At 34.8% G+C, this 25,494-nt stretch overlaps 1 protein-coding gene across 5 annotated transcripts in view; it reads right to left on the minus strand.

The window, feature by feature from the left end:
• Positions 1-240: 240 nt before the first annotated feature.
• DPP10 (dipeptidyl peptidase like 10) overlaps positions 241-25,494 on the minus strand; it is a 1,432,672-nt gene continuing 1,407,418 nt past the window's right edge. For all 5 annotated transcript variants that reach the window (XM_063631313.1, XM_055262569.2, XM_055262570.2 and 2 more), the window contains 5 exons: positions 10,058-10,157; positions 9,751-9,809; positions 9,570-9,642; positions 5,473-5,546; positions 241-4,093 (listed from right to left, as the gene is read on the minus strand). In XM_063631313.1, coding sequence (XP_063487383.1) covers positions 3,959-4,093; positions 5,473-5,546; positions 9,570-9,642; positions 9,751-9,809; positions 10,058-10,157 — 441 coding nt within the window. In that variant the 3' untranslated portion in view covers positions 241-3,958. The remainder of the gene's footprint in view (positions 4,094-5,472; positions 5,547-9,569; positions 9,643-9,750; positions 9,810-10,057; positions 10,158-25,494) is intronic.

Raw genomic sequence — 25,494 nt, forward strand, 5'->3', positions numbered from 1 at the left:
TCAGGAGTGCTGGAGAGCAGAATCACTAAGAACATGAACTTCTAAGTTGGCTGGTGCTTCGTTTTAGTCTTTGCACTTACTACTTACATAAATGTGGGCAAGTTACATACTTCTCTAAAACTCAATTTCCTCATCTGTAAAATGGGAAACATAATACCTCCTTAGGGCATTTTGAGAAGATTCAATTTGATAGTGCATGTAGAGCATTTCTCATAGGTTTGACACTTAGTAAGAGTCCCATACATTTTCATTAGAAAGAGTTTATTCGAACCTGAAAATAAACCACTTATTTATTCTTATTTTATTTCTCCTCCTGTAATATTCACAGTGATAATTTCTTGTGGAGGGGAAAAATAGTTTCCAGAAAGCAGAGTGTAAGACAACAGCTAGCATGAGTGCAGTTTATTTTGGCAAGTGATCCCAGGCAATAGGAGTAGGGAGCTTAAAAGAGTGAAATGGGGAAGAGGAGAAGAGAAGCGTATGCAGCTATGGCTTCTAGGGCCCACAGAGTCTTCATGGACAACGTAGAATATCTGAGGGGAAAGATTAGTTACCTGCTACGGTCTTTCATTAATTGTGTGTTAGTGGGTTATTAACACCCTCACATCGGTTTGCAGTATGTAAGCAATTTGTCTCTTGGTTCTAGCAAGTAGCCAAAATTAGTATCAGAGAATCCTGAGAACAGAAAGTGAAAGTGAGTATAGCTGAGAGGCCAGATTGTATTCATACAATGTTGGTGGCCACGGGATGTGAAGGTGGTCAGAGAACTTGAGGAGGGACACAAGTGGCATTTCATATATAATTCCTCATAGAAGCCATGTGCTGTCAGTAATTCTAGAGACTTGAAAGCAATTCAGTCCCAAGTACTTCTGTCTCAAAGCCCAACATTTGAAGGACAATGGCTTAAGTAATTCTCTAACATGGTAAAGCCCAATGTCTAAGTCACCTCATTGTAATAGATCTACAACAGACATCTGTAAGATCCCCAATAGTGATGTTTATGCTAAACACCCAATTTAAAAAGGTACATTTTCAGAGTGAACTGAGATCTTTTTTTTTTTTTTTTTTTTTTTTTGAGACGGAGTCTCTCTCTGTCGCCCAGGCTGGAGTGCAGTGGCGCAATCTCGGCTCACTGCAAGCTCCGCCTCCCGGGTTCACGCCATTCTCCTGCCTCAGCCTCTCCGAGTAGCTGGGACTACAGGCACCCACCACCACGCCCGGCTAATTTTTCTGTATTTTTTTTAGTAGAGACGGGGTTTCACCGTGGTCTCGATCTCCTGACCTCGTGATCCGCCTGCCTCGGCCTCCCAAAGTGCTGGGATTACAAGCGTGAGCCACCGCGCCCGGCCTGAGATCTATCTTTTGAAGAGTGACTCCTTCCCTTAGTTGTGTCAGTAAACTTAAATAGATGAGAATAGCCTCCTTAGTCTCTGAGTATTTGGAGATCTTAATGAAGGCAATGAAAGTGAACAAACACTTTTCTCTTTCAAAAGAGTTTCAAGAGGTTATTTATCTCTGTGGATGATTTAATATTGCTTACCTGTTTTATTATAGAATTCAATATATTGATTTTTTTCTTTAACATTAAGGGAATAATAACACCTGGAAAGCATGCTATTGGAGTCCTAGAAAACTCTAGCAATGCATAAATATGTATGAAATAGTGGGATTCTGACCAAGGGTACCTGTATAAAGGGGAAAATCCAATCACATGATTCCTTTAATAATTGCTGACTGTGTGTTGGTTAGCATTTCCTTTACTGAAAATGACCCTGTCATTAAATCTCAAAGAATCGCAGGGATTAAAATTTTCTACCTTCTTACTAAGCAATATGCTTTCATTTGAGGTCTCTTTAGCGTTTAAGGGGAAAATGGGTTCCAGACAAATGTCTTTCACATTAGAAACTGTATTAAATTAATTGAAAAATAGATAAACATTGATAATAATAATAAAACAAGAGAAATGATGACAGTAAAAGGCAAATACTTTTTAAATGATACTCAAATAGACATTCAATAAAACCACATCTTTCAGACAACATAATCATTTGCATCATAAAAAACTCTAGTGGTTCAAATTTAAAATATTGATTAAAAAGCTTCAGTTGGATTTCAAATTAGCCTAAAAAGAAATTTCCCTCTTAATAAAATAGGCAAAACTTTCCTTTTAAAATTACAACTTATTTTGTTAAAAAATGTGTTCACTATTCTTGAAAAAGACCTAAAATGGGTCTTTCAGAAGAGAAAGCCTTTCCTATTTTAAATTGAACCCAATGGAGCATGGAAGACACAATTCCAAAGCATCCAGGGAAAAAGTTGAATACCCAATCCGTGATTCACATGTCCAGAATTTGGGGTTGATCCTTCAACAAAACAGGAGGGTGACTGAGTGATTCCTTGATATTTTAAAGTTTCCTCCTGATGACATAAGTTATGATAATTCAGTCTGTCCTAAAGACTTTTTTAAAACCACAAAAATGCAATATCCTGCCTAAATTTATCTGAACTTCTAAGCTTATTACAGACTTTTAGATATCTTCTGGAAGATCCCTTAAGTGAAGTGAGAAGATACTCTGACTTTAGTCACCAAAGTTAATGTTCTCATCACTTAAATTGACTTCATACAGTCAGGTTTATTTTATACTCTCAGTTACTTACTACCGCAAGTCAACACAGCACAGGAATTGATGTATTTTATGCCTTCAATTCAAAGTAAATAGCAGACACTGCTGTCTATGAACTTTCTGGCAAATGAATAAAAAATATTTCATTTCTAATTCTCACCAGAAGGATTGAAATTTAACAGTAACAGATGAATTGGGCAGGCATGGAATACTAAATAGAAACTGGCAAATGAAATAATCCAGCTATTTGCTTTTACAATGAAAATGAGAATTGATTCTGCACTGAGAGATAGAAGTAAAAGGACCAAGAGTTTTGAAAAAAGCCTTCTCCACCAAAAGAGCAAAATAGCACTCAGTGGCATTGCATTGTTAACAAAATTTCTTTATCAGAAACTATAATTTAATATTTAAGTATCTAATTTACATGTGACAAGGTATCATATTCAAAAAATTAAATGCAACTAGAAAACTATTAACCACTAAAAACAATACCAAACACAACCCAAACATTTATAGGAAAGCAATAGCTAGAATTGGAATTGGAAAAAATGTTTCATCATATTTGGCTCATTAAACAAAGCATCCATTATAGCTTGGAAAAGAGCATCTCTTCTAATTCATCAAACGTTTACCCTTTATAGCATGAATAACATTTAAAGATAGTTTCATTAACTGTATATGCACACGTGTGTATATATATTGTGAGACATACACTCGTGTGTTCATTTAAAGATATTGTATCTACTGATAACTGGCTGAACTTTGGAAGGTGCTGAAATCCACATTTCTATATGTCCTTTGACCCATTTAATAATGTCTTTTTAAAAACAGAAATTACATAAAATACTCTGTTTTTTATTAACTGAATATTTTCTTAAGCATAATAATAGACAATGAAAGAATTGCACTTATTATAAAGGTACAGTAAAGTGTTAGATTGCAGCTCAGCCATGAAAGATCAGGGACTGTAGGACAGACGATAAATTGTGCATTATATGCAAAGATGATGGTGGCCAGTGAAATTAAAATGAGAGCAACTAGTTACAGAACAAACAGGGGGATAACAGAAGAAAACATGCACTACTCCTACTTTAATGCAAAACTAATTTCTCCCAGGAAGCCAATGCTTTGACCTCTCTCATACAAAGAAACGGGTTCTGCACCCCTAGCAACACAGTAGACTTGGACTTGTGTATTCACTGTCTCTGAGCGTGCTGCTCCAGTGACATCTCCATAAGCTGCCCTTAACATTCTGGAGCAACTACAATATTACAGTCTCTGTCAGGTTTCATTGAGCCTCAATATTCCCTTCAGCTCTGTATAAATATGGTCCATTATTCATCTTCTTCTGGTTCCTGTGGTAGCACAGATATTTCTTCCTTCAAACAATCACTGAAGAATTTGAGGATTGTGCTGTAGAGATGATACTTGCTCTTCTCAGATATGTTATGACCTTCATCTGGGTAGACCTAAGATATTGAGGAGAAAGAAGATTTCAAATTATCCAAGAAGCTATTGTCCCTCGCATTCATTTTCTGAGCCCTAATGGCATGGAAACTTTGAATAATAATATCTGACCAAAATCAAACCTAATTCAACTCTAAGTTCTTCATGCTAAACTTTTAAAACAATTGTAATCATGTCAATTAACATTTGGTATTTAAATTAGAATGTGTTAGCCATAAAAGGTAGACATTTTCCATGTTTATGTTGACTGAGATGGACTAACCTTGCCCTCAGCTTGACTAAACTTTGGACAGTTTCTTTTTGACTAAAGGCCCTTGGCCCCTCCTCCCCTTTTTAGGAGTATTTAGTTTAGAAAACTTTCCAGCTCTTTATTTAAAGAGCATTTAGTTCAGTCTTTGTCTCTTTTGCAGTAGTTTTCATAAGGTCTTCCTTGCCTGTTTAACATTGTCTGGTGCAATTATTACTTTGACAATTCCCTTTCCAATGCAAACAAAATTGTTACTGTTTCTAAAATACAAGTAAAAAATACAAAAATGATCCCATTCATTCCTGAGTACAAAGGTTTAAATGGTGCCTCATTGCCCTTTGAATAAAACTCCATACTCCTCAACATTGCTTACGGAATGACCTGACATTTGTTTATCTGTATATCTTCATATTTCATTATCCTAAACCTGGTAGTTTGTGTTTTAGACAGGTTGAACAACTTTTGGTTCTTCTGAATGGTGAGAAATTTAAATGACTTTACTTTTTCCTTCTATGACTCTTATATCAGACTGGAACCTCCTTGATAGTGTAATGTATGTCTTGTTACCCATAGAGCAGAGTGACCACTGTAATGTCCTTGATAAATATATATTAAATGTATGAATGCACAGATGTAAATGGTAGTGCAAATGGCCTTTTATCCTCTCTTTTCTTGTAATATTTCCCCAAACATTTTTATCCACTATTTATTATGATAATTATAAATTATATTTAAAAATAAATTAATAATAAATTCTCATATTTAATAATAAAGACAAAGGAACAAGACAAAAGGAACAAGAAAAGGAAGAAAGGAACAACAAAAGGAAGAAAAGACAAAAGGAACAAGAAGGGAAGTAGAAACTTGTTACTTTTAAAAGAATTCAATATTTGGGATATGAATAAGTCTGAGAGGAAAATGACAATTTAGAAAGGATTCATGCAATTCACTTGCAAAGCATGAGCTCATCCACATTCTTGGTGTAATTAGGAAGAGAGAACATAACCTTTGGTACCTAAAAGACATATTAAAAAATAATAGTAGGGAGAATGGAATAATAGAGAAGCTGTGTTGCGTATCTCACAAGTGAAAAAACACAGCAGGAAAACACATTCTTCTAAGAAAGTAGCTTACCTGCATAGTATAATTCACTCCAGCTTTTATTAGGTGCTTGATTAATTCTGCTGAGTGTTGGAAATGAACTTTTGCTGCAAGAAATCAAATTATGATATCTGAAGAAACACATTGCTTGTATCAGAACTTTTTCATATTATTTTTCAAAGAGATTCAGGGATTTTTTTACATATATTGCACATTTAAAAGACTTGTATCTGGCCGGGCACGGTGGCTCACGCCTGTAATCTCAGCGCTTTGGGAGGCCGACGTGGGCGGATCACAAGGTGAGGAGGTCGAGACCATCCTGGATAACACGGTGAAATCCCATCTCCATTAAAAAATATAAAAAATTAGCCAGTGTGGTGGCGGGCACCTGTAGTCCCAGCTACTCGAGAGGCTGAGGCAGGAGAATGGCGTGAACCCGGGAGGGGGGAGCTTGCAGTGAGCGGAGATCACGCCACTACACTCCAGCCTGGGCGACAGAGCAAGACTCTGTCTCACAATAAAACAACAACGACAAAAAAAACTTATATCTGGCTTTAGGTAGAAAGCTGGTAAATATAATGGTAAAACTTTGAGCTTCACTCTATTAAAAAAAAAGCAAAACAGTAGCTACAACTAAGTCCTACTTACTCTACAGAATGGTGTTTATATTTACTTTACTGGATATTATTCATTATTCCTAATGGTACACATATTTTTATAAATTTTAACATGGCAAATGTCTTTTCTGGATATGATACAGGAAACCAGCTATCTATTTCATTTTGAAGATTACTAGGGCACAGTCGCAGTTGGATACTGGCATTCTCTTTTATTACTCCAAATTAGAAAAGAATACCCCATACTGAGAAAATAGAATGCACATCTCATTATACAAGGACTAACTATTTAATATAGAGCATACTGGTTACTCTTGCTTTATCTTCCTTCTGCCGGAAACTAAGATCCAAAATTCTGAAGTAAGCAGCCCAATAGCCCTGGGTTTGGTAGCTAGGAAGATTTGGTCCAGTCACTCAAATCTCTTTCTGCAGCAGTTGGCTCACATTCTGTCTGGGGTGTTTATTCCTGTAGTTTGTGTATCTTCAAATTTCTATGACTAATTTTTTTGAGACGGAGTCTTGCTCTGTCGCCCAGGCTAGAGTGCAGTGGTACAATCTCGGCTACTGCAACCTCTGCCTCCCGGGTTCAAACGGTTCTCCTGCCTCAGCCTCCTGAGTAGCTGGGATTACAGGCGTGCGTCACCATGCCCAGCTAATTTTTGTATTTCTAGTAGAGACAGGGTTTCACCATTTTGATCAGCCTGGTCTCAAACTCCTGACCTCGTGAGCTGCCTGCCTTGGTCTCCCAAAGTGCTGGGACTACAGGCGTGAGCCACCGCGCCCAGCCTAAGCTAACATTTTTAATTGTCATTGCAAAACTAGGGCAGCCTTATCAAAAGTTTAAGCTTCTTTAATGCTCTAACTCTAGAATGCTGAATAATCAGACCACACAGCAGAGAATGTAAAATGGCAAACAATCATTTAAACCTATTAAAAAACTAGATAGTCAAGATCTTTTTCAACATCTTCCTATGGCACTTAATGCGAAAATGACTGTGTTGTTGCTATATAAGTACAAAGTGCTCTATAAATGTAAGCTTCTAGAAAATTAATAAGGTCAATGACAGAGGTAATGTGATCCCTTATTTCTCTGTATGGGTACAGCTGAAAACAAATGTGCAAAAGGATTTTTCCAATTGGATTTTTTTTCTGCTTAGTTTCTAATGCAAAGTCCATTGGTATTTGTTGCTATTTGTCTGTTTACTATGGCTAAAAGGGAACATTACAGCTTTGACTGGTTGATTGAATTCATTTTGAAGATAATATTAATAGTAGTGGTGTTACAGTGTCATGACTGAGCACCTATAATTCACCAGGCCCATATGGGTTGTGTGGTGTGTGTATGTGTGTGCCTGTGCATGTGTGTGCCTATGTGTGTGTGTATGCCTATGTGTGTGTGTATGCCTATGTGTGTGTGTATGCCTATGTGTGTGTGTGTATACCTGTGCATGTGTTTGCCTATGTGTGTGTGTGCTCATACACATTCACAGGTGCATTTCCTCTCAAGTGACCAGGGCTGAACCTCTGCTTGTATTTTATTAGATGGGTGAAGTGCCAGGCCTGTGACTGTGTGAGTCAGATAGAACAATGTGATTTACCTTTATAGCTACAACATATTGACAGAGAAATTTGAAATAGCACTAATATATTAGTCCAGCATGACGGGTAGACGTAAAATAATTTAACCTTGAATATAGTTTATTCATATGAATAAGGCTTCAGGGCACAGTGAATAAAAGGCTCAATACATGGATTCGAATCTCCTTCCTACTAACCAATTGTGTCTACTCTTTTAAGGAAGTTATATCATTTCCTAATATTTATTTTCCCAATCTGTTAAATGAAAGTAATAATATTTACTATTCCGTGTTTGCGAGAAGTACAAATAAGATAATATTAAATGCTTTCAGCACATTTTCTGACATACAATGAGTACTTAATTGCTATTTATTTTTATTACTGTTGATATATATGTAAGGTCTTAATACCTTAGAACAACATCCAAATGTCCTTCAAAATTTTTATGCTCTCTTTCATCATGTTTCACCCAACACTGGTACTGTATCATCTACATCTTTCCTTAATAGATTATTAATACCGTAATTGCTTTACATTTTCAGAACAGTTGCAAAGATAGTACAGAGTTCCTGGATACCCGTCCTCCAGTTTCCCCATTGTTAACATCTTACATTACTATATACTTTGTCACAAATCGACACTAAGACTCATATACCACCATTAACTAAACCCACTTTATTTGGGGCGCACTAGTTTTTCTTGTTGGTGTTCTTGTTGTTGTTTTCTTGTGTTCCCTTCCTGTTCCAGGGTTCCATTCAGAATCCCACATTATATTTAGACATTATGTCTTTTAAACTTCCTCTGGTCTATGAGAGTTTCTTAGACTTTTTTTTTTTTTTTGATTACCCCAACAGTTCTGAGGGGTGCTGGCTGGATATCTGATAGAATTTTCCTCATTTGGAGCTTCCTGATGTTTTTCTCATGGTTAGACTGGTGCTATGTATGGGCTTGGAGTACTAAACCATGGAGGTAAAGTGCCATCCCCACTACATCGTATCAAGTGCATTTAATAATAGTAATAACATGACTTGTCACTGTTGATGTGATGTTTGTCAAATTTCTCCACTGTAAAGTTCCTCTTTCTCTCCCTTTCCATATAGTATCCTTGAAGCAAATCATTCAGTGGAACCCACCCTAAAGAGGAAGGAGTTAAGTTCAAGATTTAGGAAATATTGATTCAAGACTTTGACTTTCTTGGCTCACTTGCCAGATGGCCTTGGATAAATCTGTTTCCTTTTTGAAATTGATTTTTCTCATCCATGAAAGGAGCTATAAATATACAGCCGTCTGTTGTAAAATATCACAGAGGATAATAAAATATAGATTCTTTGGTCCCTAAGAGTGCCATGTAAATATAAAATATTATTTATTACTACTAACATCAATCATATCCACCTCCAAGGTTTAAAGTGATGAAAAAATGAGAGATGGTATGAAAGTGCCTTTTTAAAGTTTTTGTTTTAAGTTCATTTAAGCGGGTAACCTCATTAGAATTTCATGTCAGGGCTTGCATCTTTTTGGTTTCTGTTTTCCAGGTTGGTTTCCATTTTAGGTGTGCTGAGTAACACTGTAACCATAGTCACTAGACACAGGTACCTTTTTAAATTAAAATTAAATAAAATCAACTCAGTTTCTCAGTCACACTAAACAGTGTGGACACAAGTGGCCAGTGGCTACTTTTTCAGCAACATTGATAAAGTATTTCCATCATTACAGGGAGTTTGATTGGACAATGCTGCTGTTTGAGGAACAGCCTCCTCTCCTCTTATCTCTGAATTCTTTTTTCCCACCTCCTATCATGTATCTGATTCTTTGTGTGACTCTCTGCTCCCTTCTTCAGAAGGTTTACAGGGCTTCCTGTAAGCAAGTCCTTAGATGTATCCCTTTGTAAAAGGTCATACCCTATCAAACAGCAGCAGCAAGTATAATACTTACTGTCAGCAGTTCCATGAATTATTAATATATTTTCTTCTTTCAAGCCATGAACATTATGTAGCACACTGGCTGCCTACAAAGGAAAATACAAATATCTGTATCTATAGATCTAAATAAGCAATTTAACTAATTTTTTAGAACAAAAATACTCCTCTTTCTTTGTTATTTTCAAATTAGTTACCTGGTAAGTGCTTTCTTCCTTAGATGGCATCCCAAGGTATCTTTCAGAGAAAGCGGAGGCTGTGACCCAAGAAAACAGACATTCAAGAACAAACTAAAAACTATTTGACTAGCATATTTCATTAATTTCTTCATTTTACATTTAATTGTAGTGCTTTAGTAAAATCAGCTGAATCAAGGAGGAGATAAACAGCTCAAAACAGGCTCTAATAACATGATAAATGAGCTTAATTGAGTTATTCTAAATTGGGCTTTCGTTTTCTACAAATCAATACATTATATTAGGTCAGTCTGTAGAAAGTACTCACCATACAATTTCAAGTCTGTGATAGGTGCAACCACTGATCCACATTTAAAAAGCTTTTCATCTGATTTTAAGATCATTGACGCAATATAGCCACCATAACCCTGGGGGGGAAAAAGAAAAAAAAATATGTATATGTATCACACATACACACACATATTTATATATAACAACTATGCCTGGAGATATTTTTAGCTTTTGATCAATGTTTGGTACTGTACATCATATCAGAATGTCTCAGGTTTGAAAAAAGAAGCCAAAATCATTTTGTACAATTAAGATATTTGAACATTTGTTTAAATTGTTATATAACAGCTGTTTTAATAAGCCTTAAGTAAAATATAAAATTAATTACATCACCAAATGTCAAATATTGCTCCATGATTTCATACTATACATCTGGAAATTGCCCCAAATAACTTGAGGTTAGGGAAATAAAGCACTTATTAAATCACATATAATTTTCCACTAATATATATATTTAATAAAATATTGAAATGATGATTATGTAGAATTAAGAAATAATGAAATTTTGAAAATATCTCACCAAAAATATAGATTGTTTTAATTTCTCATAGAGTTCAGAACATGTCACCCCAAAATAAGGCTGCAATCAGAGTATTTCACCCTAAATATGCCTCTCTGGCTTAGGATTATTTTGAGCTAGATATTTTGAGAAACTGCAGACACAGAAAGAATACTAAAAACAAGGCTAGAAGTTTCCCTTTTGTAAGATAAATTTATGTCTATAAAGGAAATTTATAGACGTTTTCAAGGGTCTCTTTCTCTCCCTCTCTTTCTGCACCAGGAAGAGAATAGCTACATAACCGAAGACTCAATCAATGGAGAAGAAACTGACTTAAGTATGCGTAACAAACTTTGCTTGTGTTTTGCTTTTCCTGGTCATCTTTCTGAACAAAACCTTTCCCACATCCTTATGCGTTTGTTTCAGAGAATGATAGTGTTTGCATCTCAGGTATAAACTATCGCAACGACAAAAAACCAAACACCGCATATTCTCACTCATAGGTGGGAATTGAACAATGAGAACTCATGGACACAAGAAGGGGAACATCATACTCCGGGGACTGTTGTGGGGTGGGGGGAGGGGGGAGGGACAGCATTAGGAGATATACCTAATGCTAAATGACGAGTTAATGGGTGCAGCACACCAACGTGGCACATGGATACGTATGTAGCAAACCTGCACATTGTGCACATGTACCCTAAAACCTAAAGTATAATAATAAAATAATCATTACTGATTAAAAAAAAAAAAAAAGAACCTCACAAAAAAAAAAAAAAAGACAATTCTTTGAGATCTACTCTAGAGATCTGCCCATTTTTCTTGTTTCTATCCCATGTACAAAGGAGGTATTTACGTTATTAAGCTTCTGTTTGTTTTTCTCTTGGTGTTTTTTTTTTTTTTTTTTTTTGACGGAATCTCACTCTGTCACCCAGGCTGGAGTGCAGTGGCGCGATCTCGACTCACTGCAAACTCCGTCCCCTGGGTTCCTGCCATTCTCCTGCCTCAGCCTCCCGAGTAGCTGGGACTACAGGCGCCACCACCACGCCCGGCTAATTTTTTTTGTATTTTTAGTAGAGACGGTGTTTCACCGCGTTAGCCAGGATGGTCTTGATCTCCTGACCTCGTGATCCACCCGCCTCTGCCTCCCAAAGTGCTGGGATTACAGGCGTGAGCCACCGTGCCCAGCTTGTTTTTCTCTTGTTAATCTGCCTTTCGTTACAGGGAATCTTAGCTAAAAACTCATGAAGAGTAAAGGAGAAAATTGTCTTCTCCTCTATATTCCACACAACTAAGTTTTGGAAAGCAATGGGATATAATGAATAACGTTCCCAGATAGATAAGTTAAATTATTGTTTTAGTTTAATTTTGAATACCTTCTTGAAATGTTTTTTAATAAATCAACATGTCCAGTTTTCTTTTGTAGCCCATGATCTGACTAGAAAAGTTCCAGAGGAGGTTTTAATAATTACAGTAATGCTGAAAAAAGGAAATGACCTACGGAGTTATCTGTTTTAGAAATTAATTTTCAACCCTACTCTCAGTAATGTTCTTTATGCTACTGGAAATCAGAACATCTTGGGAGGTATTAAAAAATATTAATTCAGGCCTCAATCTCAGAAATTCTGATGCAGTTTGTTCATGATGAAGCCTACTTTTGAAAGATTTTCAGATGACTCAAGTGTGGTCCAGTTTAGAGTTTTATTGTCATTGTCACTAAACTCTCGAAGTAAGAAATAAAGAATTTCATTTATGTGTATTTGGAGCATCATTTAAAAATTGGTACATAAAAGTTCAAAATGCAGTCATTCATTACTGAACGGACTGAGATAACGTATATTGTTCTGGTACTAGAATATTTAGATAGTACTCAGAAGCTTGAGCAAAGCTTTAACAATTAGTAACTGAAGGAAAGAAAATTATCCTATGTAGATGTAAGCCACTTCAAAGTGCCTTTGCTCATTCTCACTGAGAGAGACAGTCTCAGGCCAGCAAAATCTGGAAGTAGCCCATTTTAAATTTTCCCTTAGGTAGGTAAATGTATTAACCTACCTAAGAAAGAAAAATAAAAGGGTGGGGTAAGCTATGCAAAGCAAGAAAATAAATAGCTAAAGGCTGAATATCCCTTATCTGAAATGCTTGGAGTCAGAAGTTTCAGATTTTGGATTCTTTTAAACTTTAGGAATATTTACCTATACATTATGTGTTATCTCAGGGATGAAAACTTAAGTCTAAACATGAAATTCATATATGCTTAATATACCTTATACACGCAGCCTGACAGTAATTGTCTACAATATTTTTAGTAATTTTGTTCATGAAACAGTTTTAATGGCATTTTTGACTGTGACCCATCACATAGGGTCACGTGTAGAATTTTCCATGCGTGGCATTATGTCAGTGCTCAAAACATTTTGGATTTGGAGCATTTCAAATTTCAGATTTTCAGATTAGGTACGTTGAACCTGTATCATAAAGCAAAAGTGGAAACAGCTCTTGAAAGTGTTGTCCCTAGAGGCAGAATTTCCAGTATATTGTTCCTAGTTCTCTGTCGTAAAGATGGGCGAAGGGTGTTGCAGCCAAGAGATTTCAAGTATTTCCCATAGGCAAGACTCTTCCCATAGTGAGGAATGCATCATACATCTCAGCTGATGCATGCAACTTTTCTGGTTCTATTAACAATACCATGATGGCCAAGCAAACTTTCAGCTGATTATGATCTGTTTGTTTATATAACCTGAAAACATTGACAGAATAGATGTATATCTGAATAATGAATATTCCAGTCCATAAAAACTTATGTTACATTTCAATAATATATATAAGATGACATTATATGTTTTTGTTGGTTTGTTTTATTTTATTTGTCTCAGTTTCACATGTCTCTCATAGCCTGATTATCTCTAGGAATCAAGAATAGTGCCTTCCAAAGGAGGGGTAGATCCCAGAACAATGCTTCTTAACTTGTTAAGTTAATTCAGATCACTTGAGAGTGTTGTCAGCCTACAGATTCAAATTCAGTAGATCTGGGGTGGGACCTAAGATTTTGCATTTTTAATAAACTCTCAGGGGAACTCAATGCTGCTGATCTACATTATATACAACAAGTTATTACTGCATAATTGTATAATAAAGTTGCCTACCGGAAACATCTTCGTAGTTCCAGCCAACCTTCCCTAGATGAGTGAAGCTTTAAAAAAAAAAGTGCCAGTGCTCCCCGCCACCTACATTCAATTACAATCTGTGGAGAGTGGGCACCTGATGGATCTCCCCATGTGATTCTTCAGTGAAACCAGGATTGTAAATTATTGCTGCTATACAAGGAGTTATATTGTACTATTTTTGTAAATATGAAAATTTGGCATTTAATGAAGCCAAATATTTTCTAAGTCTTTATGATAATAAAAGCTGTTGAATAAAATTCTATTTATAGCATTTAAAATTGAACTACAAATGCTTCTTTAATTGATTTTTAAACAAAAATCAACACTGGCAAAAATTAGAATAATTTTATTTTTTTTTAGACATGGTCTCACTCTGTCACCCAGGCTGAAGTATATGGCACAATCTCTGCTCGCCGCAACCTCTGCCTCCCAGGCTTAAGCAAACCTCCCACTTTAGCCTCTTGAGTAGCTGGGACCAGAGGTGCGTGCCACCATGCTCAGCTAATTTTTGTATTTATTTGTACAGATAGGTTTTGCCACGGTTGCCCAGGCTGGTCTTGAACTCCTGGGCTCAAGTGATCCACTCGCCTTGGCCTCCCAAAGAACTGGGATTACAGGTGTGACCCACCAGCCCCAGCTGAAAATAAATTAAATTTTAATGGCTCGCCTTCCTCTCACCCGTTTTATGTGTATTTACAGAATGCAATAGTATATCACAAAAGAGTTTTTGGAAAATTTACTTCAGAAGAGGGCAAAAATAAGATATAAGTTCCAGGTAGATATAAGATCATGCTTTCAACTTTCAAAACAATGCATATCATCAGGTAGATTAAAAAATGGGAATCACCATATTGTCTGTAGTAAATTAGATGCTACTTTTGATTTAATAAAGATCGAAAACTTCCATCATCAGTGTAGGCTGCTCTGTTTTCATTGTGCATTTTATTGGTCTCCCAGTGATCGGATTTTGCTATTCATTAAAATTGTTTTGTCATTCCCATTTGCCAAGCATTTTAGCATTACTTACAAAAGTTTAACAAGTTTATGTTATTTTTAATTTAGTAAGTCTAAAATATAGGAAGGTTTCCTTGGGATTTTCCTTCTTAAAAGAAATATACCCATGATGTAGGAAACTAAATTCAATAGATAGAAGGACTTGGAGAAGCAGAGGTGGGGTCTGCAATGCCATTTACTCAAAATTTATGTTTGCAGTGGCCCCAGGTTTTCAGATCATCTTTAAAAGACTTTATGAATACAGTAAAAGGGATACACTGACAGACTGGGATTTTAAAAGAGGTTATTTGGGCCGGGCACGGTGTCTCAATCCTGTAATCCCAGCACTTTGGGAGGCCGAGGCCAGCAGATCACGAGGTAAGGAGTTGGAGACCAGCCTGGCCAGCATGGTGAAACCCCATCTCTACTAAAAATACAAAAATTAGCCAGGTGTGGTGGCGTAATCTCAGCTACCCAGGAGACTGAGGCAGGAGAATTGCTTGAACCCAGGAGACAGAGTTTGCAGTGAGCTGAAATCGTGCCACTGCACTCCAGCCTGGGCGACTAAGACTCCGTCTCAAAATAAATAAATAAATAAATAAAGAGGTGATTTGTGCGAACTTAAACTTGTGTAATTCTTTCTGAACCATTTCACTTGTGGTACACAATGAATTAATTTGAAACAAAGAATTTTATAAACACAAGATAAATTTTATTACATTATATTATTTTGCATTAAAACTATTAATTCGCTTAACATAATCACTCACCTTTTATCACAATACTTATAATCCTGCCTTGAAGCAGAATCTTAATCCTGCCTCAAGGAGGCAGGATCTTAATTCTACAGAAAATGGGTACTGAAGCTTCAAACCTTAGAAGTGACTCAAGCTGGTCTCAAACACTGAGAGGCCCTCCCTCAACTGAAAAGATACAAAACTTTACATAACAAATAATTACCTCCCTAAGTAAAGTTTTAAGAAGGTTTCATATTCGTTTACATTTTTGAATGTTTTATTTTCCCCCGATATCCATAGTTCTTATCTCCTTACATTGCCTTCTCTTAGTTCAAACATGATCTCCTAGTGATACCTTTCCTTATCTCCAATCTAAATTTGCCAGGTTAGCTCTAATCCTGGCCTCCTTATTTATCTCTCCTCTTTATTTTTTGGAATCAAACTCTCACCATCTGACATTTTATATATTTCACCAATTATGTTTAGTTTACATGTTTTCCATATAGCTCTCCTCACTGAACTAAATTCAATAAAGAAAGACTTTTCTTCTGTTCTTTGACCACTGTATTTCCAACACTTCAAAAAAAGTGCTAGGCACATAGTGCACATTCAGTAATGTTTGTTGGATGAATTAATTTTTTTTTTTTTGGCCTGGTAATCATAGTGATATCAGTTCTAAAAAAAATGTTTATAAGACAATTAAAATTAATTTCAGTTCCTGTGATAATTTTTTTTTGGCCTGGTAATCATAGTGATATCAGTTCTAAAAAAAATGTTTATAAGACAGTTAAACTTAATTTCAGTTCTTGTGATAATTTTTTTTTTTTTTTGAGACAGAGTTTTGCTCTTGTTGCCCAGGCTGGAGTGCAGTGGTGTGAATTGGGCTCACTGCAAACTCCACCTACTGGGTTCAAGGGATTCTCCTGCTTCAGCCTCCTGAGTAACTGGGATTACAGGCACTAACCACCACACCCAGCCAATTTTTGTACTTTTTTTAGTAAAGACGGGGTTTCACATGTTGGCCAGGCTGTTCTGGAACTCCTGACCTCAGGTGATCCACCCACCTTGGCCTCCCAAAGTGCTGGGATTACAGGCATGAGCCACTGCTCCCAGCTGTGATTAATGTTTTTAAAGAAGCTATGTCAATAAAATTTTGCTTCTAGGAGTTTTGTTTTATATTTAGTACTTACACATAATTCGTAAAAAAATTAAAATTATTATATATTAAATGAGGTTACGTCCTGAGGATAATTATTCAAACTAAAGTTGCTTAATGTCTTCAATCAAGTCATATCCATAATTACTAAGTAATAAACCCATGGCCAGCTAAAAGCTACATATGCTATTATCATAACCTTTCCATTATCCCAACAAGCTAGTTAGAAAATAACACTGAGAAAATGGCACCATTTACAATAAAAATCAAAACACACAAATAATAAGCAATACTTAGAAATAAAAACAGCAGGAAAGAGATTTGGCATATTTTAAGAAAACTATAAAATTCTACTAGGATATATAAAAAAAGAAATAAAAGAAATGTACTGTGCATATTGTCTGACTCAGATGAAAGCTACATCTTGTGACTATTTTAATTCTTCTTAAATTATTATAACTGTTGAAACAAATTTTAATTAAAAAATTCCAGTTGAATATTTTGGGAGAATTTGAAAAAAACAAAGATAATAGAACGGGTGAGCCAAGAATATTTTCAAAGAGAGAAGTAAAGAGTGAAAATCTTTTAAAAATATTAAAATGAGTTATAATGAAGCATATTATAATTAAAAGACTGTAAGATTAGCATAAGAACAGAAAGACAGAATTCAGCAGAAATAAACTCTGAAATGAATGAGAACTTAATACTTAGTTGGTATCACTGTTAATGATGTTGATTTAGTCAACCAATGGAGCTAGGAAACTGGCTAGCTATTTGAAACTATATAAGTAAATTCTCACCATACATCACAAGTGCTATGCATCTCTCTCATCTCTATTAAACTCAGATAAATAAAGAGAAAATATAATAAATATTAATTTAGCCTTTTGATAGAAACAGGACATCTAAATAATAAAATCACTGGAAGAAATTACCCAAGAAAGCATTTGAGAAGAATTTGCCAAGTTTTAGAACTTCAGTTTTTTGACTCATCATATGCAAATTTTAACAAAATTCGAGAAACTGAGGAAATATTTCAAACAAGTGAAAAAGGGTGAACAGAGACTGCTATCTTTAATATAGCAAAATCTTAGTATGTCAACAGGGAAACAAATATGTATGTTCATATATACCAGAAGTCAAAATAAACTAAGCGTGTATAATGGGTAAATGGACAATTCAAAAAGAGACATATAAAATGGTTAATAAATATACAATTTATTTTATTTAAAAGTTTATAATTCTAATGTGATGAAGCAACAGAAATGAGATTTATCCTCCCACATGAAATGACTAAAAATATAGACAAAATATATAAAATAGAAGTTTTCAGGACATTGGACATTGACTGATGAAGGACATTGATCCCTGAATGATGAAAAACAAACACATTAATCCTAGGATTGTTACAGCTTGCTACCTTGAAGAAAGAAGTTGAGGCATAGCAGAACTATCTGAAATGGAACATACAAAGAAATATGTGCTTTTTTAAAAAAAAACTGAACAGCATATTAGTGAGTCTGGGGACAACTTCAAGTGGCCCAATCTACACATATTTATAATCCCTGAGAAAGTGGACAACAAAAAGTATTTGAAATAATAATAACTAAAAAATTTCCAAATTTGTTAAAAACACTTAACCTAGATAGGAAATTCAATAAACTGAAGCATAAGACATATGAAGAAAACTATACCAAGGCATATCACAATTAAATTCATTAAAATTAATCATAAAGAGAAATTATTAAAAGCATCTAGAGAGAAAAGATGCATTGTACACAGAGGAACAAAGTTAAGAATGATGGCATATTCTTATTGAAAAAAATGCAAACCAGAAGGTAGTAAACATCTTTACACTATAGAATAAGAAATGTCAACCTAAAATTTTTTGTCCAGAAAATAATAAAATATTTAAAAGATTAAAGTGAAATAAAGACACATTAGAGCTGGAAGAATATATTACTTGCACACCTGGACTAAAAGGTAATTTAAAGGATGTTCTTCAAGCAGAAGAAAAAGTGAGACTAGGTGGAAATCTGTATCTACACAAAGAAATGATGAACACTGGAATTGGTAGTCAGCTGGGTTAAATATATAAACATTTAAATACTATATTTAAATTTGTTTAAAAATAACTCACATTTAGGCCAGGTGCAGTGGCTCATGCCTGTAATCCCAGCACTTTGGGAGGCCGACGCTGGTGGATCACCTGAGGTCAGGAGTTTGAGACCAGCCTGGCCATAACGGTGAAACCCCCATCTCTACTAATAATACAAAAATTAGCTGGGCATGGTGGTCCACACCTGTAATCCCAGCTACTGGGGAAGCTGAGGCAGGAGAATTGCTTGAACTTGGGAGGTGGAGATTGCAGTGAGCCGAGATCACACCATTGCACTCCAGCCTGGGCAACAGAGCAAAACTCTGTCTCAAAAAAATAAAATAAAATAAAATAAAAATAAAAATAAAAATAACTGACTTTTAAATGCAAAAATTATAACAATATATTTTGGGATTTATAACGTGTAGCATAAAATGTTTGACAACTATGGCATAAAGGTCAGAAATAGAGAAACAGAAGTATACCACTGTAGAGCTCATATATATATATATATATACACAGACACATACACACACACACACACACACACACACACACAGTTGCCCTCCTCTGATATATCCCACTTCATATATATGTACATATATATACATATTCATATATATGTACATATATACATGTACATATATATACATATTCATATATATGTAATATATGTATGTGTATATTTGTACACATACATATGTGCATACATACATAAATACTGGCCTGTTTACAGCTCACTACTTTGAAGAGTGAAGTAAAATAATAATATCACAGGAGGACAACTTTAATTAGTTAAAAATATACATTATAAGCCATAAAGGAACCATCAAAATAATGCAAAAACCAGTTATAATTAACAAATAACAAAGCAAATTTAACTATAAAAAATGCTCGTTTAATATAAAGCACACTAGACAAAATTTTAAAGAAACTAAAAGCAGAAGAAATGGAAGGTGTATGGCAAGATAATAGACCTTAATGCAACAATAACAATGATCACATTAAAGGTGAAAGAGCTAAATACATTATTTAAAATCTAGAGATTTAATATGCAGAGTCTGTCAGACTGAATAAAAAAGCAAGACCCAACTCTTTGCAGCCTATAAGAAACATACTTTAAATATAAATACGTAATACCTAAATGTAAATACATAAATACATAAAAAGAAAAATAATGGAGTAAGATTTATAACATGTTTACAATAATCAAAAGAAAGATGGAGTGGCTATATTAATATCTGACAGAAAAGATTTCAAAGGAAATAATATAACCAAAAGTAAAGTCGCCCAGGCTGGAATGCAGTGGCATGATCTCTGTAACCTCCACCTCCCAGGTTCAAGCAATTCTCCTGCCTCATCCTTCCAAGTAACTGGGATTACAGGTGCTTACCACCTGCCCAGCTAATTTTAGTATTTTTAGTAGAGATGGGGTTTTACCACATTGGCCAGGCTGGTCTCGATCTTCTGACCTCAGGTGATCTGGCCACCTAGGCCTCCCAAAGTGCTGGGATTACAGGCATGAGCCACCATGCCCAGCCAAGGTCATTTCTTAACAAGAAAGAGGTCAACTAATCAAGAGGAAATAATGATCCTAAGCATATATGTATCTACACAATAAAAGAGTATGGAAATAAATGAAGCCAAAACTGATAGAACTGAAAGTAGGAAAAGGCAAACAGACAATTACAGCCTTTAAATAAAAATTATAGGAAGTCATTGTTTTGAACTAAGCTACTGCACTCGGCCTCAAAGGAACAGACTAAAAATCAAAATGGAGCCACCCATGCTGAGTTTCCGTGTCACCAAACCCAAACTGAGTTGTTACTTGACCTTCCTAGAAAGCAAGAGTAAGAGGTTAACAGCCTAATTTCCCAAACAGGCCAGTTTCAATCAGCATGATAATGAAGTTTCCTCTGCTTTAATTCTAACAACAAAATGTAACCTCAAGTGACCTGATGTTACCAGTTATTTTTCTACTGTTCCTGCTTTACAAGGAAAGTAACTTTGAAATGAACAATCTGCTTTTTATTTTTTGTTACTTCTTTCTTTAGTTCTTTTCTATCTATAAAACCAGGCTCTTCTGCCCAGCTCATCGGGGCACTTTTTCTGTTTGATGGAATGCAATGTTGCCGAATTCTAGAATTGCAAATAAAGCAATTGAGATTTTTAGACAAAATTGTTGTAATTTTGTCTTATGGCATAGCCAAAGATTTCAACACCCTCTTTCATTAGTTGATAGAAAAAGTAGACAGAAAATCAGTAAAGAAACAAAAAGCTTGAATAATATATTCAACTTGGCTTCATTGATATTTATAGAACATTCTATGTGGTGAACTTGAGGTAACAACTTTAAGAATAGGAAAGGTTTGAATTGGAGTTTGAAAAAAGGATAAATTTTGGATATCTAGAGGGAGAGGGAATTCCACATTAAAGAAAGATTATGAAATAAGTTCAATTTAAATGTCTCTGCAACAAAAAATCAAATCAAACTGAACTACCTTGACAAAGCATACAGTATGACTTAGAAATGAAAACAGAACACGAATGTAATATATTACATACTGGTATAATAATTACAAGAAGCTACTAAAAAGTGTTCTATGAGTACACAGGAGGGAATAGTATTTTCTAGTGGAAGAGATTAAGTGAATGGTTAATAGAGGAAGGGACACCTGCACAGGGCTTAATAAGAGATAGAATTCTAAAGCAATATGTAGGCTTAGAGGCTGTTAGAAAAAAGTAAAAAGGCAGGAACAAAGACACTGAGGTAGAAAGGTGGAATGCATGCTTGTAATCAAAGAGATTTCAGTTAAACTATATTGCAGAAAATGCAGTTGGAAAGTAAATAACAGTAAATGCAGTTGAAATATCATTAGGTCCCATTTTATGTAATAGTTGCAACTTTTAGAATTTAGCGAATACTTGTGAAATATTGAAATAAAATTGGATGTAAAAAGACAGAAGTTGACATCTATGCTTTTGTATTGACTGAAGTTTCTCTTCTCTTTTCCTCTAGTATCCATTTAATAGGTTTAGAACGTAATTAATTTAATCAACGCTTTCCTGGTGTTTATAGGACTAACATTTTAATACATAGAAAACAGGTAGAAGTATTGTCTAAAAATATATATATAGTTTGACTAAAGAATATTCTTAGAAATACTATCATTCTATTCCTTAATCACTTTACATAGTTAAGGAACACTGATTAGAATGGATTAAAAAGATTTGGAATCAACCCAAATGCCCATCAATGATAGACTGGATAACAAAAATGTGGCATATATACACCATGGAATACTATGTAGCCATAAAAAAGAATGAAATCATGGTCTTAGCAGGGACATTGATGAAGCTGGAAGCCATCATTCTCAGCAAACTAACACAGGAACAGAAAACCAAACACTGCATGTTCTCACTCAGAAATGGGAGTTGAACAATGAGAACACATGGACACAGGGAGGCAAAAATCACACACTGGGGCCTGTTGGGGGGTGGGGGACAAGGGAAGGGAGAGCATTAGCACAAATACCTAATGCATGTGGGGCTTAAAACCTAGATGATGGGTTGATAAGTACAGCAAACCACCATGGCACATGTATACATATGTAACAAACCTGCACATTCTGCACGTGTATCATGGTACTTAAAGTAAAATTTTAAAAAATTAAAAATAAAAAGAATGTGCCTCACAGGCATCCCCAAATCCCAGCTCCTTATTAAACATTTCCATACTCAAAAACAAAAAAATTAAACAAATTATACACACAACAAAAACATTGAGCACTTTTTTAAATTTCATAATTTTGGCTTTATGGAGGTGTATATATATCAGTATGATATATCTCAGAATGTAAGTTTAGTTTTTGCTGGCAAAGTCCATAATAATGAATGAAATTATTTAGCTAGCTAGATATAGATACATATCATCATAAAAACATGGTAAATCTTAGACCAAAAGGAGAAAAGCAGAACCTGGAAATTCATTCAAATATTAGTGAGTGTAAAGAAAATAAGTTGACTAGAAATTGCAAATTCCTAGAACTAGAGCTGCCAATCATCTTTCCTTTCCTTGACGGAATATCTCAAATGAATCACATCACTTTTTACATTGAGATTTAACTTAGCCTAGAATTTTACAAGGTAGACTTGTCTCAGCCTCATTGATGAGAACAACATATTTATGGCAGCTTCTTTTCCAGCATTACGTGAAACAGATACTCCACTTGATCCCTCAACTCAAGAAAACCAAAGTAAAACCAACCAACCAACCAAACAAATAAAACACAAATATAAATTGGTGGCTCTAAAAAAAGGCACAACCCCCAAACACTGAAAATAAAGCTCATAAATCCACAAAAGCCAAATACAAACCGAAAGCTGGAAACGTGAAAAGTAAAGAAAGCATAAAACCAATGTTTTATTCACATACTAAAGACTTTGACCTTTCGTTCTAATGGCTTCATTGGTGGATGGGGTAAACAAAATCCACAATGGGTCTAAAGGAGACCCTAAATAAATCTAGATCCCAAAAGCATTGTCTAAATGTGACAAAAGATAAACATGCTGCATAAAAGAGATTGGTGAAATGTTTTAATTTTTATTCCTGTTATGAGCTTGTACTGAGCTAATAAAAAATAATTAATATTGACTAAAAATTTGAGCCATAAGTCCACACTTGGTTTGCGTGGTCCCAATTCAGCATACACAATTAAAAATAAAACATAATACATAAATACAAATGCAACAAAAGCATCAAAGAATCCCCATAGATAAAATTCCAAGAAAGATAAGCTCATCTACAAATAAATAAATAGTACACAAGGAAAAGTATCACCATGACTGAGAGCCAGCAGAAATAACAGGCAAGAGAAACCAATGCTCAAAAATAAGAGATATTTGTTTTATAAGATGTAAAATATCAGATAATGATGCTAAATATGTTGTTAAAAATACACATCAGGCCGGGCACGGTGGCTCACGCCTGTAATCCCAGCACTTTGGGAGGCCGAGGTGGGTGGATCACGAGGTCAGGAGATCGAGACCATCCTGGCTAACACGGTGAAACCCCGTCTCTACTAAAAATACAAAAAATTAGCCGGGCGAGGTGGTAGGCGCCTGTAGTCCCAGCTACTCGGGAGGCTGAGGCAGGAGAATGGCGTGAACCCCGGGGGGCGGAGCCTGCAGTGAGCCGAGATCGTGCCACTGCACTCCAGCCTGGGCGACAGCAAGACTCTGTCTCAAAAAAAAAAAAAAAAGAAAGCTCAGTGAAACTTCTAGTAACAATTTTTTTTAATTTAAGCAATGAATACAGAAAACTATTAGTCACACATGAAGAGAGAATTATTGGACTATAGAAGCAAGTATGACACAATTAAATACCAAAAGTCACCAAGAAAAGTTTATAAAATAACCATCTTAAAGTGAGATTTTAACACATTTTTAATAAGTGTTTAAGGAGGACAAGAAGTTATGACAATATTCTAATAGAAAATTGATAATTTTCTAAAATTGACAGAAAGCACCAAAACTTAGATTCAGAAAACCCAATACAACCTAAACATGGTTAATGAAAAAATATCTTTAATTATGCACATACTAGAAAAAACAGAACACCTAAGAAAATTCTTTTAAAAATATGACAGCTTCAATATTGCTTAGGTGTCAGTTATTTCTTTGTCAGGTGATTTATAGATTCGATACAATTCACATAAGAAATCCCTATGGTGCATTTTTTTTTTTTAGAAATGATACAAAGTGATTCTAAAATTTATAAAGAAATGTAATACATCTAGATGAGTCAAAAGAACTTTGAAAAAGAACAAGATGGAAGAACTACTACTATTTGATTTTAAGATACTACTACCTGATGTTAAGATACGATATAAGGATGAATTTTATGGTATGTCAATTATATCTCAATTAAAAATGATGAAAAGGGGAAGGAAGGAATAGGTTTGCAGTTGTAACATGCTTTCTGTGATTTAGCAAATTTTAATATGAAAGAGTAAGTTGCACAATCTGAATGGTCAACAAATCAGTTATGTTAAAATATACCTATATGTAGCAATAAACACATGAAAAGGTGTCCAGTATTATTAGTTATCAGTAAACTACAAATGAAAATAAAATAAATCCCACTGTTCATCAGTTGTGGATGATTTTAAAAGACTGATTGTATTAAGTGTTAGCATAAATGTAGAACAAATGAAACTCTCCTATATGGTTCCTAAAAAATAAAATACAAAGTATGAGTACCTTCAAAAAAGTATGGAAATTCCTTATACAGGTAAACATGGAATTACTATGTGACTTAACAATTCTACTCTTATGTATTTACAAAGAAATATGAAAATATATGTTTACACAAAAACAAGCATACACATGTTTATAATAACTATACACAAAACTAAAAACAACACAAATGTTCATCCATAGGTGAATGGATAAACAAATTATTTTATAGTCATACAATATGATACTTCTCAGCAATGTAATTGAACAAACCAAAATTATATTTAGAAAAAAGAATGAAAGAGAAAAAAATAATCAATTCAAATAAATGGAAGACAAAAGAAATATAATAGGACAGATAATAGCACATATAATGAAAACGGTAACATTTAAATTTATCAGTAATTAGAAGAAATGTAAACGAATATAATCTTCAACTAAAATACAGAAATTGGCAAAAAGATAAAAACATCATACTTCTCTCTCTTTTTGTTTAAAGGGCACACCTAAATTATTAGGACAAGTGCTGA

This window comes from Symphalangus syndactylus, chromosome 22 (assembly GCF_028878055.3).
Source record: "Symphalangus syndactylus isolate Jambi chromosome 22, NHGRI_mSymSyn1-v2.1_pri, whole genome shotgun sequence".
Classification (NCBI taxonomy): domain Eukaryota; kingdom Metazoa; phylum Chordata; class Mammalia; order Primates; family Hylobatidae; genus Symphalangus; species Symphalangus syndactylus.